Here is a 21,004-nt window from a genome sequence, read left to right on the forward strand (position 1 = left end):
GGTAGACTGGGTTGTGAGTGTACTTCAGCCTTTTCCCATACCTGCTGATCCTTAGTTGAAGGTTGGCATCCCTGTTCTTCAGGTGGAATGCACTTATCTGAGTTTTGTCAGGGTTAGCTCTCAGATTTTTGGTCGCGTAGTACACTATGGGACCGGCAAGAGAATCACTGAGGGAATCCTCTGACTTTACGAAAGACTGGTTCTGGGTGGCGATGCAGAGATAATCAGCATAGAGGAAGCTCCTGGTGTTTGGATGGATTGGTTGCTCGTGACTTGAGATCTTGGTTGCACCTTTGTATAGTCGTTGCCCAGTATCCGGATCGTTTTCTGTGCTTTCCTTCTGCTATGTGTCTTGTCAGTGGATTGTATGAATTCCTGCCACTTCCTCCTTTTAGATTCAGCACTTTCTTTGGTCAGATTTTCTCCAGATTCCAGTGTCTCCTCACCAAAGGGGAACATCTTGAAGTGTTCAATGTAGCCTTCATACAACACCTTGGAGTGGTCCGTCAATCCTTGAATGTAGCTTGTGCGGCAGTCACGGGGATGTTACGCCTTGAGGATTTCTTCATCAACTCTACAAAGGTGTCATAGTTTTGGGGGATGGAAGGTAGGCCTCGTATGGAAGAGTCAAGGTCCTTAGCACACTTTTCCCAGTTTGCCTTCCTCAGATTGAAACGAGGTTGGAAGGATGCTGCTCGTGGAGTAATGACTGCATTAACTTTAAGCCCTATCAGTCGGTGCTGGGAGTGAGGGATTGGGTCGAGAAAGATTTTCTCGCACTGATTGGCAATCCTGGTAGATACAGGGTTGTAGCATCATCTCCACCTTGTGCTGTTGAAGGAGGGAGGTAGCTTAGCATTAGTGCTGTAGCCAAACTGCCGAACCGAATGGAGGTTCGCCGAACATGGCACTTAATTCCGAACCGAACCGAACCGAACCGAACGCAAAGGCCTGGTTCGGATGTTCTGCAGAAAAATATTAACGTTTTCACAAGCTTATAAACTTGTCATTTTGTACCTAATTTTCATGTCATGATTGCTCATTTTATATTTACTCTTTTCTCATTTTCTGCCTTTGTGATTTATGCCTATCCAGTGGTGGGCGCGACTTTACTGGCGCCATTTAAATCCCAAATCCTGACCTCTGCTACGTCGCGATCGCAAGCCATTAACAAGAATACATGTGCGTGCTAGGTGCTGATCAAAACAAGTTTAGCTCAAACAGATTTAACAACAAAACAAATATTTTAATTGTAACAATATCGGACAAAATTTACAATATAAATAATGAAATAAATATATATTATAATATGGTATATATTTATTCAGGAAAAATGGGGATTTTATATTTTCCTATTAAAAATAAACACTTTTAAAAAACAGTTATCGACGTGCCTGAGTCGCTATTCAAGATGGCAGCTTTCATGACTCTAACATTAGACATCAACCGTCTCGGAAAATCTTTATAAAGTATCATTTATTGACAAATTGAAAACATGATTCTTTTAAATTTGCAAATATAACACGAATCAAGACGGAAATACGAATGTAAGTAGTACTTTTCTTCACAAATAATTACGTTTAGAGCAGTTTTTTAATGCGAAATTTGTGCTGGTCGGAAGCAATGTTTTTTATTGGGAGTGGGCAGAAGTCTTCCGTGCTGGTGGGGCCCGTCCGGCCGACCCGCCCAGTGCCGAACGCCGTGGCTATAACGCTGCTTGCTATTATATTACCGAACCCCGAACTGAACCAGGTTCGGGTGAAAATTTTCCAAACTCTGCCGAACCGAACCGAACACGAACATAGCGTCTGACTTACAGCACTACTTAGCATCATGCATGAGGGACAGCTGGTTAGCATCTGCCCACGTCTCAGCAAGTTCACCATCTTCATTAATTTTTTTCATAGCCCCAGGTAGTGCTGTGGCTGTTGAAATCACCAATGACCACATTCATCCTGCCGTCAGTAGCTCTGCTGGGCAGGTCGAAAGGCTCAAGAGGTGGCTTGTAGACTAAGCGTATGGTGATTCCCATTAGGTCAATGGAAAGAACTTCAATGTTATGAAAGATTTGTCCACAGTAAGCCCATTATGGACAAAGATCACGCTTCCGTACTGGTCATGTGGTCCCCCTTTGATGAGGGTCATTCCGGAGATGCGAGTGCGAACTCGTCAAGGCCCGCGATGAGTTTCCTGGAGGCAGAGAATGTCACAGTTGATTTGTATACATAGGTCAGCCAAGAGTTCTTGTTTGGTGCCTGTAAGACCTTCAATGTTGGATGAGATGATACTCAGAGCCGGTCCTGATAAGGACCCGTGAGTTTGACTTCGAGCCTTAGCAAAGAATTGGTCATCATTGTCGTTGGTAGCCATGGTGTTGGTTGAGGTAGTTACTAATAGAACTTCAGTAGTGTGGTTGAAGCTTTTGCAGATTTTCATCTGACAGGGACCGTAACTTGAACGCTCCTTCAATGGCCCCCGAAACCTAGATTAAAAACCAGGTTGATGAGTCTCAGGTGGCAATCAATGCAGCTTGCACGAGTGGCATATCAAGGTTATACAGAATAATGGCCAGTCTGACAAACAGAAGATGTAGTTGAGGTTGAGCCAATAAAATAATTGGCATATGGGACTAGTAGTTTATATGAGGATCCCACACAAGAAAAGGAGGCTTCAGAAAATGTTGCCGAAAAAGTATGAAATGCAACACCACCAGCATAGTAAGATTCAAATTCAATTCAATTCAATTCAAATTCAAAGTTTATTCAACACTCTTCATAAAAACATTTAAAACATACAAATACAGAATGGAGTTATAAATATTAAAAAACACAAGAAAGTGATAACAAATACAATGGCAATTTATAAGAGCATTTGGGATAGGCAGAAAGGAGGGAAGTTCCTCATATAAAAGCCTACATACATGAAAACGAGAACAAAAAAACAGAACAAAAAAACAAAGAACATATTAAAACTTACTATCATGCACGATCAGAGTAATGTATATAGGAAAAATGTCAAAAATTTGCCCATACTATTGATACTGATTATTATAATTGTTCAACAGAAATTGTTTATATTTAATTTTAAAAAGATAGAGAGTTTTGCATTTTTTTATTTCCTGAGGTATACTATTCCATATTGATGGTCCTTTAAAAAATAGTGAATTTTTCATACAAGTCGTTCTAATCTTGGGGAGGTGATAATTTAGGGCATTTCTAGTATTAAAATTATGCACATCACAATTCAAGTTAAAAAATGTTGATAAAAAGGTAGGCAAGTTGTCATTAAAACATGAAAACTGCAATATAAAAATTATGCATATCGATTACATTCAAAATTCCAAGTTTACAAAATAAAGGATTACAGTGAGCATAATATTGGGAATGAGTTATAATGCGTATTGCTTTCTTTTGAAGCTTAAGTAACCTTAACATATCATTTTTATTAAAATTTGCCCATGCAACTATACAGTAATTAAAATATGGTGTTATTAAAGTATGATACAACATTTCCAAAATATTTAAGGGATAAAAATGAACTTTATATAAAATACCAATATTTTTTGCTATTTTATTGCACACCACATTTTTATGCTCATGCCACTTCAATTTATGATTAATTATAATACCTAAAAACTTAAGATTATCTACACGTTCAAAATTATGATCATTTACTCGTAAGTGCATGTTGTTAAAATCAATATTTCTATTTGTAAAAACCATAAACTTAGTTTTATCATAATTTAAACCAATTTATTATATAAAAAACAATTAGAAAGTTTCAAAATTTCTTGCTTAAAAACATTTTGTAAAACCTGGACATCAGAATAAGACATAAAACACTTGTGTCATCAGCAAATAAAATAAACTTTTAAAATATTGCACATGTCATTAACATAAATAATAAATAAAAGAGGTCCAAGGATGGATCCTTGAGGCACTCCACATCTAAGTTTTTCAATATTAGACTTATCTTTATTTATTTGTACAAATTGGGTTCTATTTTCTAAATAACTTTCAAACCATTTTAAAGTTACTCCACGAATACCATAATAATATAATTTTTTCAATAAAATAGTGTGGTCTAATGTATCAAATGCTTTACTTAAATCTAAAAAAAGGCCCATTAAGATATGATTATTTTCAAAAGTTTTCAAAACATTATAAATAAAATGCATAATTGCATTAGATGTAGAGTGCCCAGGTCTTAAACCATATTGACATTCAGTGATAATATTACACTTATTTAAAAACATAAAAAGTTGATTATAAACAGCTCTTTCTAAAATCTTAGAGAAAACAGGGAGTATAGATATAGGTTGATAGTTTATAGAAACATTTTCTTTAGTGCCATTTTTAAAAACAAGAATAACCTTTGCAAGTTTTAATTGCTCTGGTACTATACCTGCAGATAAAGAAATATTGAATATTGCACTTAAAGGACATGATATAATATGAAGAACTTTTTTCAATAATTTAACACTTACATCATCATGACCACAACTCTTATTATTTTTTAATTTACTTACAATATTGATTATTTCTGTGGGGGTAATGGGATTAAAAAAAGCTGTACATGAATTAAAATCAATATTATTATAAATGTCATCATTACTAAAATCATTATCTATGTTGTTGTCTAAATTATCAGTTAAGCTAGGTCCTATATTAATAAAAAAATTATTAAAAACAGAGCATATTTCTTTCTTATCACATATAGCTTGATCATTACACATAACCGAGTCGGGCATATTATGCTTACTCGTACTCTTACCGAGACTTTCATTGATTAATTTCCATGTTTTCCGTATGTTTCCTGATGCATTTCTAAATTTGGCCTTAAAATATTCTATTTTAGCTTTTTAAATTTTACCATTCACCATATTTCTATATTTGTTGTATTTATCTTTTTTATATTCAATTGGATCTTTCAAGTACTTCTTATATAATTCACACTTTTTTTTGCACATTTTGCGTAACTCTTTAGTAAACCATCGGTTATTATATTTTTTACTCTTTACACATTTTTTCAAAGGAAAACATTTATTAAAAATACATACATACTGTCTTAAAACACATTCATAACTATAATTTGGATCATTAGAACATAAAGTCCAATCAGAGTTATATATTTCATGCATAAATTTTCCAATATTTTCCTCATTTAGATCACGTAAAACAAAATTATTATCTTCATTTTGTATGCACTGTTTTTTATTGATTACAAATACTGGCAAATGGTCACTTACGTCACTTAAAATTGTTCCACACCAAACTTCTTCTAAATTGTTCGTAAAAATATTATCAATTAAAGTACAAGACCTGTCAGTTATTCGGGTTGGACAATGAATCATGGGATATAAAAAATGAGTCATCAATAATTCTAAAAAATCATTAACAGATTGGCAAGAGTTAACATCAAATAAATTAATATTAAAATCGCCCATAAGATATATGTCTTTATTTTCCTTATGAACAACATTTAAAGTATCTTCTAAAATATCTAAAAACGATTGCACTGGTTGATTTGGAGGCTGGTAAATAACACCAATTAAAACATTTTTCTTTACCTTTTCAATTTCTATAAACATTGACTCAAAACATTCATTATTTACATCTAAATCCTTACGTTGTTTATAATTCAATTTCTCATTTAATAAAAGTCCTACACCACCTCCTTTCTTACCTTGTCTTACATTAAATAAAAAAATATAGTTATTAAAATTGTAGAATGGGTCAGCCTCTTTAATCCAAATTTCAGTAAAACCAATTGCAGAAAATTGCACATCAATAGCATCTAAAAGCGAACATATTGCACTATAATTCTTATTTAAACTACGACAATTTATATGAAGGTAACTTGATGTAAAATATACTTTAGAATGAGAATTAAAAGTGTTTAAACATGAATTAAATTCTTTGGACGTATAACAAAAACTATTTGGTCCATATTCTTCATCCTCCTCTGTAGTTGGACTCAATAACTGATGTATATCTTGGAGTTCTATAGGCATCTATATTTCACATTTATTCCGATCATTTTCACTGGCATTTTGACATAAAAAGTAAAGAGAAAATAGAAAAATGTGTACATGACACAGATAATATAAACGAACATACAAAACTAAGGTTACGAAACCAAAGCCTAAAACACACACAATTAAAACCAATAACTTAAGACAGTTCTACAACTTAAACAAACTACACAAAGTTCAGAGATTTAAAATATTGTTGAAATAGAAGAACAATTCATAAATGGAAGAAAAAATGAACTAAAAAATTAATGACAACAAGTATTAAACATTCAAAATTTACTTATAATAAGAATACAACACGAAATATTAAAAGCAAATCAGGACTAATTTAGTCAATTGTGGGGAAAATGCTAGTCGAAGTAGTGGAATGTATCATCGCATGCATGTGTCCATTGGTTTATTATGGTAGTTTGTTCAAATCATGTAAGTTCCGTATGACCTTTTTTGTAGTTTTTCCTCTCGTAGCGGCAATCAGAACTATCACGTGACCATCTGATGTCCAGGCTTTTTTTACCTTTTCGTGATGCTTGGCTTTCCACAAAAGATCTAGGTTGTATGCCGTTAGTGCTTCATCAATAGCTAAGCCAGACCCCTTCAGTTTGCGTCTAGCGTGAAGAACAGCTGACCGCTTCCAATAGGAGCAAAACTTCACTATTATCGCTCTCGGCTTTTTCTGTCTGATTGTAGCGCCATCCGCGGTAGTAGTAGTTGTTGCATCTCCGCTCTTCGACGAGCTGCTTTGCACCCTGGGTGAGACACGATGAGATCTGTCAATCTCCTCCGCGGACAATTGCACGCCTAATCGCTCGGACACAAGGCTGCAGATCTGACCATCCGTATTCTCATCTGTGTTTTCAGGAATGCCGTAGAATTTTAAGCAGTTTCTTCTTGAATACTGCTCCATGTCATTCACAGAAAGTTGGAGGTTGTTGAGAGTTGTTGCTTGGGTGGAGATCGTACTATTCAATTGCTTGATTTCATTTTCTTTGGCCTGGACGTTGGCTTCTAAGTCCATTATTCTTCCATCGTTGATCTCTAGTCGTTCTGTTGTAGCAGTATTACTTTCCTCCAATCCCTCAATCCGATCAAATAACTTTTTCAATTGTCGGTCGATTACCTTTTCCACTGCTGTATCAATTGCTTTGAAAAAGGCGTTGCTTTTTAGGTAATCCTGCACTGCTTGAATAATCGTGGTCTCAACCTTTTGTTCTTTTTGATCCAAGAAAGAATATATAAGGCCTATACTATCAACAATGTGTGATAATATAGCAATACAAGAATAACAAGTTATTCAGTTTCCACCAAGATGAATATAATATAGCCGGTCATAACGGATGAAATATGCCTCGTTACATGAAATGATACATTCCAATAGAGTAGACTCTTAAATGTTATGACATATCCATCGTTTAAAACGATGTTGAGTTCAATGTATCAAAGTTACCTTCCGTGGGATGATCGCTTTATGACCGATCCAGTTGTATGCTGACAGGAGTACATGGGACTACGCAGTTCTTCGGTGTACTGTGGTATATAGTAATCAAGTTGTCCAAATCTCCTTCAAATGTTAATCACTGAAAATTGTTCCAATTTCAAATGTTCAATAAATGTTTAATAAAGCTCATAAAGTCCTCCAAGTGATTAAGTCCAATTAAAAGATAGGAATTTGAAGAAATTTTGGGGAAATCATGATCACCCTCACTATGCGTGTTGTAATCAGTGTTCTCCTCTAAACATAGTTCCAAGTTCTTTATAATAAAAAAGATGCACAAATCAGCAAAATCCAGCAAGGAAAAAAAAGAAGAGATAAAGTATATCGTATTGCTCCTTTCTATGTTGATCCATGAATGAAGGCTAAGTTGACATATGATACAGTAAAAACGCGGCAGTTTATTTTGGCATGTAAGTTAATGGCAAGTGCAGATAAAAAAAAATGGCTACTGCACACAATAAAGGTTACACATGTTCTCACTTATCTGCTTGTTATAGGACACAGGCAGATAAGCGCATAATGCTTATTTTCGCCGTGCCAGTTTCCTGCGACATGTTTGAGAATGGCGCTTTACAGATCCACTGCTATAGTATACAAATAATTCACGTTTGCAAGAGCTTTTATAGTGAATATGCATTGAACGCATGTTTTTCACAATAGGATAATGAACAAGACTTGTGGGGTTCATCATCCGTCTCATTGTGACTTAACCAAGTGCAGTGCATATCACTAAGGCCTGAAAAAAAGATGTTGTAGTGCCCCTTGCGACCGACCCAAAAATCTTGAAATCTATGGCTTTTAATTTAATTTAATTTTTTTTAAACTGAGAAATATCAACCCAAAGAGGGAGAAGAAAAGAAGAAAAGAAAAGAAAAATTTCTGACTAACCGACTGACCCATGTTTTGGCACCTGAAGGGCAATACAACATCTTTTTTTTTGTAGGCCTAATGCACGTCAAGCTAAAAACATGTATTATTTGTTTTAAAGACAGGTCTACAATACGGGTACAAAGTTGAGAAATTGACTACAAACTCGATGGAAAAGCCAAGAGTCGCACAATCATGGTGGCCGCCATTTGCTTTATTGGATGACATCACATCATGCAGTGCCCAGAGATGCCAACCAGTATGATTAAATCGTATTTAGTACGATAATAAGAGTGAAATACGATAATACGTTATTAACTCTTAATATACGATTTTTCATCTCATTAAATTTTAATGAATGAGCAAACATTTTACTTGACCGTTCTTACCAGTATAACATAACATTTTTCTGAAATTTTACAGGCCCAGGTCAACGCGCCAGTAGTAGTGTCGAGTTTTCGTGAAAATCTGATTTTTATGCCTCCGTTACGAAGTAGCCGGAGGCATTATGTTTTCGGGTTGTCCGTACGTACGTACGTCCCGTTCTTGTGATCGCGTTATCTGAAGAACCGATTGATGGATTCCTGCCAAACTTTGGTCATGTATGTTACTTGCAGAGCCAATGAACTGATTAGATTTTGGGGTCACAAGGTCAAAGGCCACAGCGCACATTATGTATGCAAAAACAGCTTGTGATTGCGTTATCTCACGAACCGATTGATGGATTGCTGCCAAACTTAGGTCATGTATGTTACTTGCAGAGCCAATGAACTGATTAGATTTTGGGGTCACAAGGTCAAAGGTCAAAGGCCACAGCGCACATTATGTATGCAAAAACAGCTTGTGATTGCGTTATCTCAAGAACCGATTGATGGATTCCTGCCAAAATTAGGTCATGTATGTTACTTGCAGAGCCAATAAACTGAGTAGATTCTTGGTTCATAAGGTCAAAGGTCAAAGGTCATGGGCTCATGATGTATGCAAAAATAGCTTGTGAACGCATTCTCATTGGAACTGACAGATGGATTACTATTTAACTCAGGACATCTTGCAGAGCCAATGAACTGAGTAGATTTTAGGGTCATGAGGTCAAAAATCAAAGGGTCATATATGTATATGAGAAATTGCTTGTAATCACGATATTCTGAGAACCTGTCAATGGATTACAATTGAACTTGAATTAGAAAAATTTCTTCTGTTTTGGTTTGTAAAATTGCTCTATGACGGAGGCATCATTTTCGACTGCGCGCAGTCGAATTCCATCTAGTTCTCTTCTAAATCTGATTTTTTGTTTAGGATATTCAGTCTGTTTTTTTTGTGTTAAGAGGTTGGCATCTCTGAGTGCGCACCGTGAAACAGTACAGTAAATGTACAATGCGAGTCTAAGTGTGCGCACCATCAATTTCCTTGCCATAGAAATTATGTGCATAAATTACATCGCATCTGAACTTTGAGCACATCAAGATGCGTGGATCATGAGTGCTGCATTGGGCACAACTTGTATACCGCTGCACAAAAATTGTATAGCTGGCACGATGGAAAAATTTAAAGCACAAACATGTGACTTTAATATAGGTTTGCCATTGGCTACATTCTTGAACCTGTCTTATATTTATAATATACAAATACCACATTACAGGGGCGGTGATTTCGGGGGGATGGGGGGGGGGGGAAGACATGTCCCCCCCTCAATTTGTTTTGAAAATTTGAAAAAGTGCAATGAAATGAATAGCAAATACTGACTAAAGACTGCAACACACTTTTCTCGCTCCCTTGCATAATATCCTTTAAAATGTACAAGTAAATATTGTAAAATATCTGTATTCCTTGGTATCACCGTGATACCCAGTGAACTGAAGGGGGAGGGGGGCTTGGGGGGCAGTTGCCTTCCCCCAAATAAAATTCAAACATGGCTTATTTCTAATTTGATACTAGTGATTTACAAATATTGCTGAAATGACATGATGTTCCTTGATTTTTTCTCACTCTTCTGTAAATTATACTTTTTTTGGCGTTTGTTAAACAATGAAATATTCCCAAATTTACAGTCAGGGGAAAAAAATATGGTTGTTTAGAAGCCTACATGTCAGGGCCCACGGAACGGCGGGACTCGGGGTGGGGAGGGGGGGGGGGGGCTCGAGCTCCCCCTACCCCCCCCCCCCTTTTTTTTGAAAAAAGAGAAATAGAAAGAAAGAAAGAATAGTGGCCTGCCAGTGTCACAAATGAGGTATCAAAATATGCTCATCTGACCTTAATTTAATGCCTAAAAACCTCTGAGCTCTGCTCTTGACCCCCACTGAACTTTGCCCCTAGACCCCACGCCAATTTATGCTACACTCTATCTGATCGTTAATACTTTACCCCCCCCCCCCCCCCCCCCCACTTTGAAAAACGTTCCGCTGGGCCTGCATGTAACACGTAAGAGTGGTGGTCATGCAGATAATTTTTTTCTGCCCCCAAAGTTTTTGCACATTACGCCACTGGCGATACCAACGGAATACATTTTCCTTGCATGTCGTCTCCCCCCGGTCATGAACAGAAATTGCCGCCCCTGCCACATTATCACATTAATGAAATACTTGTAAATGCATCAATTAATTATTACCTGTAAAAAAACACTTTTGTTTCTGTTTCACTTGCGAGAGGCGCTTAATACGCGTATGTATTTTGAACAATAAGCACAGTTTTTGTCTCGTTTGCGTAGCAAAAGGCGAGACAAAGCCGCCACTTTTTCGGTGACGGCGGCGTTGCCATCAACATCTGAAACTGTTTTGCATTTTTAATGTCATTTTGAAAAGATAAGTATATTCAATGAAACTTGGACTAAAGGTTAATCAAGTATTCCCAATCATGTGGGAAAAAATTCAAGTCACAAAGTCAAGGTCAAAGGTCATTTCAGGTCAACAAACTTCGACTATGTTGTGGCATCATCATCAACACTTAACCTGAGGTTAAGTTTTTTGAATTTGTAATACAATTTTGAAAGTACATGTACACATTCTTACTTGGCTTAGATAGTATTGCATGTCATTACAGAGTCTATACTAGCTGAAATCACAACAGCTGAAAAGTTGTACTTATACATTCTCACTTTGTATCATCGATAATCTGCGGTTCGCTGAGTGCTGGCTAGCCTCGATCGCCACAGTTCGATGTGCCGGACTCGTCCTCGTCGATATCGTCGCCATGCGTTGTCAGCTAGCTACCTAGCTAGGCGCAGGCGATATGTATACTGTACGTACGTACATACTGTACACAAATCATACATATTACGGTGACGTCATGACTTGTCTTAGTAACAAGCGCTTGCAATTTAAATAATATTGATTAAACACTCACGTCACGTTTTGGTAGACGTGTTTTACCATCGTGGAAAACAACGAATTGTAGGCCCTACACTTCCTAAATTTGAGTCACCTATTTTACGAAACAGCGCAAAACGTGAACGTGACACGTTCGTTGCAAGCTTACCTTTTTACCTTGCAGTACACACACCAATACTTATATGCTAGATGATCAACCTTTTCTGATTGATTTCACAATGTATCTTTCACAATGTTTCTTTCACAATGCAATCGCATGACCAGAATTCAACTTTATCTTTAATATGAGAATTAATAAATCAATTTTATTCATTAAAGTTATCAATCTTGGTACAAATAATTGTAAATAATTCTTCTGATGATTCTTCGTCAATATTCACTTCAAAATGCTGATTATATTCAGAGGATTTCATTTTTAGATGCCTGCTAATCGGCCAACCTGCCTATAAATAATGTCCCAACCTCAATTTTTCATCATGATCATATCAAATTGTGTAGTCAAGCTAGACCGCCAAGATTGGTTCCCTTGTTTAACATTAAAGGTTGACGTACATGTAATGCCTTCAGTACTAGGTTTTATTCAAAAGTGACTGACCGCAATTACATGTATTATATGAACCTATGACCATATGTGGCACATTGCCATAAAACATGGTGAATACTCGCCGTTTAAAATTGAAACCCAGATTTGACTTTCGCCACTTCTAGACACCTGAGATTGCAGTAAGCCTAAAGTTAAACACAAGCGCTGTGCAATGTAAATTGTGTGGTGATCAGTCATGCCATGGTTGAGATTGGCAGCGGTTTGGAGGAGCTCGTAATAGCCCAGTACAGTAAAGGCTAAAATTATTATGAAATGTGTTAGGAACAACAAATATATTTCAACGTACTTTGGCCCTCCTTATTCTAATGTACATGTAGAGGTGTTGTGGTCTAGTGAATACTCGACATGTATGTCACAGAACTTGACCTCAAATTTTGCAGTTCGAGTCCTTTTGCAGCTAGCACTAATGTCCTTTGGCAAGACATTCATCTAAATTTGACACTCTCCAGCCCGGATACCGGTAGCTGGTAGGAAGAAATTCCTCAAATCCTTGAGTGCCTTTTCATGATTGCATCATTTTCTTGGTTAAAGCCAGTTTTAATAATATGATTTCAGGGCCCTCAGGCAGTAAAATATTGATATTGATGAGGCTACCCTGGTTAAACAAGATATATTATTATCAATATATTTAATATGTATTCAATTCAAGCCAATTCCATTCAACATTTATGGTATATAAAAATCAACAGATTACATTTGACATAAAACAGAGCTGCCAACAACCATTACGTTTTTCCTGGAATTATTCTGTTTTTTTCTCCCAATGAATAACGGTAGTAGGTTTTTTCTCGAAATAATTGTTTAAAAAATATATATATATTCTTTTTTTGCGCATCAATCAAATGCCCTAAAATGTTGATCACTATACTTCAATAGTTAACAAAAAAAAGTGAAAGGCGTAAATATTCTCAAAAAGAATGAAACGCTGATAATACCAAAAAACAACAACAAAGAACTATACCTACTTGTAAATCAACTATAGGTCCTAATATGGAAATAATGGCATGAGGAATGGACATTTCTGCATTTGAAGTGTGTCGCGCGTGGTTGTAAGTTTCATTTTAATTAATTCCTTTTTTTGTTGCTTGAAATTCCTTTTTTATTGCTTGAAATTCCTTTTTTTTTGCAATCATGGTTCCTTTTTTTGGTTGCACAAGGTTGGCAGCTCTGCATAAAACCATATTTCTTCAAACTTTTTTTTCTCTAGATGGTTCTCCAGACTACTACTTCCTTGGAGGATTAGACTCTAGCAATGTTGAGAAAGTTCTAGCTAAAGTTAACTTTGTAGGTGATGTCTCCTCAGCTGAGCCGGAAACGGATGTTAACCAAGAAAACATTTTAAAGGGTAAGTTTTCAGAAGGGAAAAAAATGTTTTGTATCCTATTTAAAAGTAGAAATGTCGTAGTGGAGTTGTATAAACAGTTGACTGATGGGGTAAAGGTCGTGGGTTCGACCTCCAGTGTGCCACTCGTTTCTTCTGCCAAGCTGTTAAATGGGTACCGGGAGGAAGGAATTTCTTGATTGCTGTGAGCACCAAAATCTGTAGCCTGGCTAGAGCCAGGGTAATATTGGATCGCCTTTATCATCTTGAATGGTAAATTATTTGTGTAGTTATCAAAAAGTATCCAATATTATTATTATAATATCAATATCAATGACCACGTGCTTCGTTTCCGTGTCTTTATATGGACTAACAAGTCTGTCGACATGTAAAGAAGAAGAAGAAGAAGAAGAAGAAGAAGGAGAAGGAGAAGGAGAAGGAGAAGGAGAAGGAGAAGGAGAAGGAGAAGGAGAAGGAGAAGGAGAAGAAGAAGAAGAAGAAGAAGAAGAAGAAGAAGAAGAAGAAGAAGAACCCCTTTTAATGAATTGCTGTACCAAAAGTTTTCTGATTTTCTTTGGTCCCTCTTCTGTCGGTACATCAACTTGTTGTGTATTACTGTAAGCCCCTCTGTATATCCCTTGGTCATGTTGAAAACACATTTGACTCTTTCTATACATAATTGCATAATTGCACAATTTGAGTATGAATAATGTTTAGGTAGTGTTATGTCTCAATGCAAATTTCCATTGGACCATGATATTGAAATGGCATTTGAAAGTGAAATTATTTGATAACCAAATTCATCTAGCGAGAAACAAGGAGGGGGATTATCCTGATATGTGTAATGTTACAAATCCACAATATAGCCCTACAGGCTAAAAATAGAAATAAAGATTGCTGCCATCCCCCCACCCCCCCCCCCCCAGCTGACACACACACACTTGCTGCTGTTGCATACCCTTAGCAACGGCACCACAGAAATTATCAAATTCTGATATAAGTTGTCTCTCTTTTTTTCGTTCTTTTTAAAATTTCCAATTTTAGGAAATAGAGTAAATTCCATTCAGTGAAATCGTCCTAAAATGCTCTTGTATTTTGGTTATAACTACCACTTCTTGACCGATCGCTGTGATAGTACATTATTTACTGATCTTTGCCTTTGCATGGATACTCTAATAGTACATGTACATGTACATGTACCTTACATGCAAATTCACTTTTTTTAAAGAATACTTTTGTTTTTTCTAAAGTATTAAATCACAATTTTTCCTTCATAGCACCAACAAACTTTGTAGGATCAATAGAACGCGGGGAATTCATCTATTTCTTCTACCGAGAAACAGCCATAGAATATGAGACCATTGGACAGATCATATACTCCCGGGTTGCTAGAGTTTGCAAGGTAAGTGATGCCCTGTATTGATCCAGTGGATAAAGGCTTGTTCAGATATGCTTGGGTAAACTGCCACAGCTTTTATTACATGTAAATGAAAGGCAATGGTGTGCAAGAAAGCTCCTACATGCATTCACTTAGTTCTATCTTATAAGATACAGAAATGTGAAGCTTATTACGTTTAACATCATCGTAAAAACCCCTCAGTGGTTTACCTTGGTATATCTGAATAAGTCACCAGACTGTGGATTAAATGGTTTGTGGCTCTAGCCATGACGCTCCCATATGCTATCAATACACGGGCCGGCTGGTTGTGCATATTGTAACTAACATGAAAAGCCTTGGCTGGAATAAAAAGTATAGGGCGCTATACAGACCTGCCAACCAGTACGATTTTGTCGTATTTAGTACGATTTTTAGAAGCAAATACGACAGTACGATTTTCCTTTTGTTTTTTTTTTTTTTTTTTTAATGATATTTTTTTATAATTAATATTTTGTGTGTGTCTGTGGCATTTTCAATGGCAAAATGCTCATTCTGTTTTGTTAAGTATTCCTACAGGCATCTCACATCGGCGATTTGGGTATGTTCATTGGTTCATCGAACACACCAGTTATGACGAAATCATGCATATTCAACCAATGATCCATACAAAAATTTCTTCCTGTAGGTAGGAACTGTAAGAGGTATTGATTCGCATAACAATCCATGTGTATTTTTAAGAATACAACTTTTGTCAGTAAAATACAACTTTTGGGATTAAAGAATACAGTTTTTGAACTCCAGAGGTTGGCAGGTCTGGCTATATGGTTTTTCAACGGCTGGTTCAAAATCATTGAATATTTGTGGTGCTCCACAAGTATTAGAAATGGTTATATATATATATATATGGATATTTCAGCCATCTCTGAACCAATTTTGATCAAACAAAGATGATTTTGTCATTTAAATTGTATGTTCTTTCAAATTTGAAACTCAGTTTTTCATTATCTCACAAAAAATATTTTGTGTAGCACCCTCTGCAACAAAACTCAACTATCCCTTTGAGTTGTTCAAATAGGGTATATGCCCCTTAAGGGGGCAGACTTCAACATTTACCATCCAAACAGCAATGCGAGGACAGTAAACTTAAAAATGCATGCACCCACGTAAAATTGTAGGAAATGTTTTTTTTTATTGTTGTATTTGAATAAAGCACATATCTTCAAAAAGCCTGGTTACTCTCATTTTTTATTTCATATTGTGATAGATAGTTTTATTAAAGTATTACCCATATCAGATGGTTATTTTTGTCTATGTTTGGGTACTGTTATAAGTTGCAGGAAATTCTAACTCGGGGGATGTTGCGTTATAAAAGTTGTGCAGGATTATTCTTCTTCTTCTTCTTTAATCCTGTGGCAGCTCTTGGATATATTGTATAGGAATATTTTTCAAGCAAGGTATCATTTGACTTAAACAGTTATTTGTTTCATGATGTGTCTTAATTTTAAAGTGACTGAGATATGATCACGTCTTAATTTTGGGGATGAAGCAGGCTGTGTTTAGCAGCACATGCCTATGCCTGCTGTGATTGTGAAACTTGCTTTCCCCTCTACTAAACACATTTTGAATATTAAATATCATATTGCTGTTGTTTTCGTATTTTGTTATGATTTTTCATTCCAGGTGATGCTTAGATCTACTTTGACTTGATGGTTTGCAAGTTTGAGAGGCAGCAGGTCCTGGACCCCTGCCCAAGTGCTTTGCACTTTGCGTGGATGAGAGTAATTACAAGTCATGCGAGTAATTGCCAGGCATGCAAGTAATTGCCATGTCACTCTCATTACTAATTGAAAATTTCAGATGTTGGCAGCTATGATAATGCTCTCCTCTTCTTTTTTCCATAGAATGATCCCGGAGGAGTAACAAATCCCTTACGTGATGAATTCACTACATTTCTTAAAACACGCTTGATGTGTTCTGTTGGTGCTGATTTCCCCTTCATCTTCAATGAAATCCGTAAGTATGTTTAATAAATCTCTTCCCACTGATGACTAATGTAAAAAAAGAGTGGGATGACCCAGTAGACTTTTCTCCAACGTATATCCTGTACATGTATGTAACATAAACATGTACATGTCATCATCTTCATCATCTTCATTATCATCAGCATCAGCACCAGCATTGTCTTCATCATCATCATGATGATCTTCATCATCATGAGTCACACGAAATGCATTGTGTTACTACTCAGGCCTTCAACAAGGCTATTATCATTTTTCCTTCATTTTTTGCATTTTCTGTGTTCATATCAGATGCTGGGTAATCGCTCATTTCCATCGTAAGAGCAAAATGATTGCAAACATTTTTATGTATATTCAGCAGGATTCTAGATACCGGTAATGAAGTTTCAATGAAATCAGATTAAGTTATTACCTTCGGTAGATAGATGATAGATAGAGGTGAAATATTGCCATATTAAAACTTGTCTTTGTCATATGTTTAGGTACCGGTAACTTATACCGCATTTGAAGTTTATATGTTCGTATTCCTTTGCATGTGTTTACATTCCATTCAGTCTGGGTGGGGGGGGGGCGCTGTGGCCCCACACCCCAAAGTGCCCCTTTTTTTTTTACATAGGACAAGTGCCCCGTTTCCATTTGTAAAAACTGCTCCTTCCCCTTCTAATAAGTGCCCTTTTACTTTTGATAAGTCCACCCCCTCCCCCACTTCTTTCATAAGATCCCCTTCACTCTCTCATGAATTTCCCTTTTCACCTCTGATTAATGCCCCTTTTATAATCTGATGAATGCCCCCTTGAACCTCTGAAAATTGCTGCTATTCAAATCTGATAGGTACACGTTTTAATTCGACAAGTGCCCCTTTTCCTGGGTAAAAATTGCCCCCTTGCTATGCAAGTGCTCCTTTTCTTTTTGACGAGTGCTGCTGTTATTTTGATACAGGCCCCTTTTCCTTCTCATAAATGCCCCTTTTTCATCCCTAATAATTGCCACCATCAAAATCAGACAGGTCCCTTTTTTCCTTAACAATAAGTGCCCCTTTTCCATTCTCATACGTGCCCTTTTCATCTCTGGTGAGTGCCTCTTTTCAGGTGCGAGAAATTCCCCTTGTCACCATTGATATTTCTTTGATACTTCTCCAGACCTTCTTCTTCTTCCTCTTTTTTCTCTTCTTCATCTGCTGGTTTGTCCCAAGTTATGGATGACTGATTTGTATGTTTTTGTATGTTTTTGGTTTATCTAATATCCGTTATATCTTCAGTATGATATTGTGATTTGTTGTTGTTGCATTGTAATGTTTCTCTATGAATTTCTGTATTGTTCTGTTTGAATTATTTTTATAATTTGCTGTGTGTCCTTAATCAGGACCATGATGAAAAACAGCTTTGCTGATCATATTTAAAAAAAATACTCTATAGATGGATATGTGTATGTTTCAATAAATAAACAAATGAATGATTAAATAAATAAATAAGTAATTAAATGATGTTTGTTTCATTGTTGTTTTTTGTTTTGGTCTTTTTTCAGAGGATGTGGTCCCATCTCCTAGTGATGAAAATATCATCTATGGATTGTTCACTACCCCCAGGTAAGGAGATGGGCATGTTTGGCTTATAAAGAGAAGGTTGAGTTCTGGTAATATTGAAAGATAATTTGTGAGCTTTCTCACTCTTGTATACGTTAGTTTGGAAGAATATCACAGGAGAAATGTCCCCTGTAAAGGATTACCATTCAAAAGCTCTTATATTTGAAATTTAACAAGAAATGGCTGAAAAAGTTTGGACCAAACTGTCACTCTCGATGCATGTGTAGTCCCATTTGCCCATTTATGTATGCAGTGCATAGGACATTTAGCTAGCGTAAATCAATTTTGTATCATTTCGATGATTAAAAAACCTTGCAGTATACACCGCTTCTCATGTTCACTGTACTACATACATGTAATGAACATTCACATATCCCTATTTTCCTTTAATATCTGGTAATCCCTGCAGTGCTGGGTCATCTTCTACTGCAATTTGTCGGTACAACATGGACGAAATTGATGTCTTGTTCAAAGAAGACAATCGCAGAGGTCAGGCATCCTCAACAACGCTGTGGCAGAGTGTGACTAAACTTGCAGAGGATACAGAGGACAGTAGGAGTGTAAGCTTGAGGCGAAATGAATAAAATATTTGGTTTAAGAAAAATTTACCCCGGGGGGGGGGGGGGGGGGGGGGTCACTCGCATACCAAAGTGGTAGGCATGCTCGTCATAAAAAACATAGAAAAAGGGTAGATTTTTGGCCTTGTGGCGTTGTCGAAGTTTTTAGAAAAAATAGTCCGGCAGCCATCTCGATATACCTTGTTTTAGGGTCTATAGTTTTTTTTTCTTCGGATTATAGTTCCTTAGACCATCAATTTGAAGAATTCGATTGCTGACACTCTGTCAGCATTGAGCAATTTGAGATATGTGACGTCATACAAAATGGCCGCCAAAATCCCCTTTTTAACCAAAATTAATGATATAAAAAGTTTTAACAGCATTTTACTACATTAAATGGCAGTCAAATATCTTGATTTTTTTCTAGAATCATCACTAAATAAAAATTGCAATGCTGTATGATCACAAATGATATGCAAATTTGCATAATTCGGAATGGCGCCCTCTATAGACACATTAACTTGCATAGGTCAAAATGATGGCCAAATACCAATTTCTAACATGAGATTATCATATGTCATGAGTCAGATGCACTGAATACAGTGAGTAAAGATTGTGCTGCACATTTATTTTTATTTTGTAATTTGATACTCGAACAAAACACGGTTGAATTTTATGCTCTCTGTCCCATAGATATGAGGTGGCATATGGTGATAAATGCCCATTTTCAATGACAGCGTTAAGAAACTAGATTTGTATTCTAAGGTACTAGATTCTTTTAAATTAACCTGAAATTACGAACTACCACTACGAAACAGGACTATATCCGTTTATTTTGCTTCAAAATCTTGAAATTTGTTTAAAAGCTCTCTAAAGTGTTGGGAACCCTAAAATATTCCATGTGGAAGAGGGTGTCATTTAACACTTAATTCTGCAAAGTAAGGTCGTGACTGTAATGCGTGCTTCCACACGCATGTTTGCAAATGAGTTCTCTTAACGTTTTCTACAAACGCTTCAGTAGTTTGAGGTAGTGAGGCAAGGTTTGGGGGTATTTGGAGCTCCTAGTCTTCGGACCCTTGATAGCCACACGTTGATACGAGCCTCTGACATTCAGTTTGTTGTTGACTGTCCATAACATGAAGCAAAGTATTGAGTAGGTTGAGTGATGACATATGACCATGCTGCATCAACATTGCCAACTCAGTCCTAAGGGAGTCGAATCTTCTGCTTCATCACTTTCAGCATTGTACCCTATCCAATGCCAAAGTATGCCCCAAGAGTGTCGCATCCCGTCAACGCATGTCCTGCCAACATTGATGGAATGATATCTCCTAACTTGTCTACATTGACAGGAACATCAATAACAGTTCGATTTGTGAAGGGGCGTCTCCATGGTAATTGGCGTTTTATAAGTCCGTCATGTAGATAATGATGCAAAAGTAGTACGTAGACGTCTGTGTCATCCACTAGGACCCTAACATACATCTTCTCATTAGCATCAATTCCAATCGCTTGCTGTTCTTTGATGTTGCCTGCTTCATCATAACTATGTTGTGGACAGACCTTTCCTTGGCATGACATCACTGCCTGGAATCACTTCAACAAGAACCTCATCTTGACGGTAAAGGCCTGCTTGTGCTTTTGCGTATTTCTGAGCACCCAACCATCCTGCAGACTCGCGCATATAATTATGATGTCGATCAACTGTAGTTTGTTGTCATGAAAAGATAGTGAAGTTAGCAACACTAGAGACATGTTTCAACAACTTCTCTCCCTAGCTTTATCTTTCCAAAGCTTTTGACTGCGTACAACATAAACGCCTATGGAA

The 21,004-nt window shown here is 36.6% G+C and overlaps 1 protein-coding gene across 4 annotated transcripts in view; it reads left to right on the top strand.

Moving 5' to 3' along the window:
- The window catches only part of LOC100892024 (semaphorin-2A), a 67,618-nt gene that overhangs the window by 18,473 nt on the left and 28,141 nt on the right, over positions 1–21,004 (top strand). For all 4 annotated transcript variants that reach the window (XM_030976496.1, XM_030976495.1, XM_030976497.1 and 1 more), the window contains exons 7-11: positions 13,528–13,665; positions 14,919–15,043; positions 16,921–17,032; positions 18,562–18,622; positions 19,029–19,179. In XM_030976496.1, the coding sequence (XP_030832356.1) occupies positions 13,528–13,665; positions 14,919–15,043; positions 16,921–17,032; positions 18,562–18,622; positions 19,029–19,179 (587 nt within the window). The remainder of the gene's footprint in view (positions 1–13,527; positions 13,666–14,918; positions 15,044–16,920; positions 17,033–18,561; positions 18,623–19,028; positions 19,180–21,004) is intronic.

This window comes from Strongylocentrotus purpuratus, unplaced genomic scaffold (genome assembly GCF_000002235.5).
Source record: "Strongylocentrotus purpuratus isolate Spur 01 unplaced genomic scaffold, Spur_5.0 spur5_scaffold_9, whole genome shotgun sequence".
NCBI classification, from domain to species: Eukaryota; Metazoa; Echinodermata; class Echinoidea; order Camarodonta; family Strongylocentrotidae; genus Strongylocentrotus; species Strongylocentrotus purpuratus.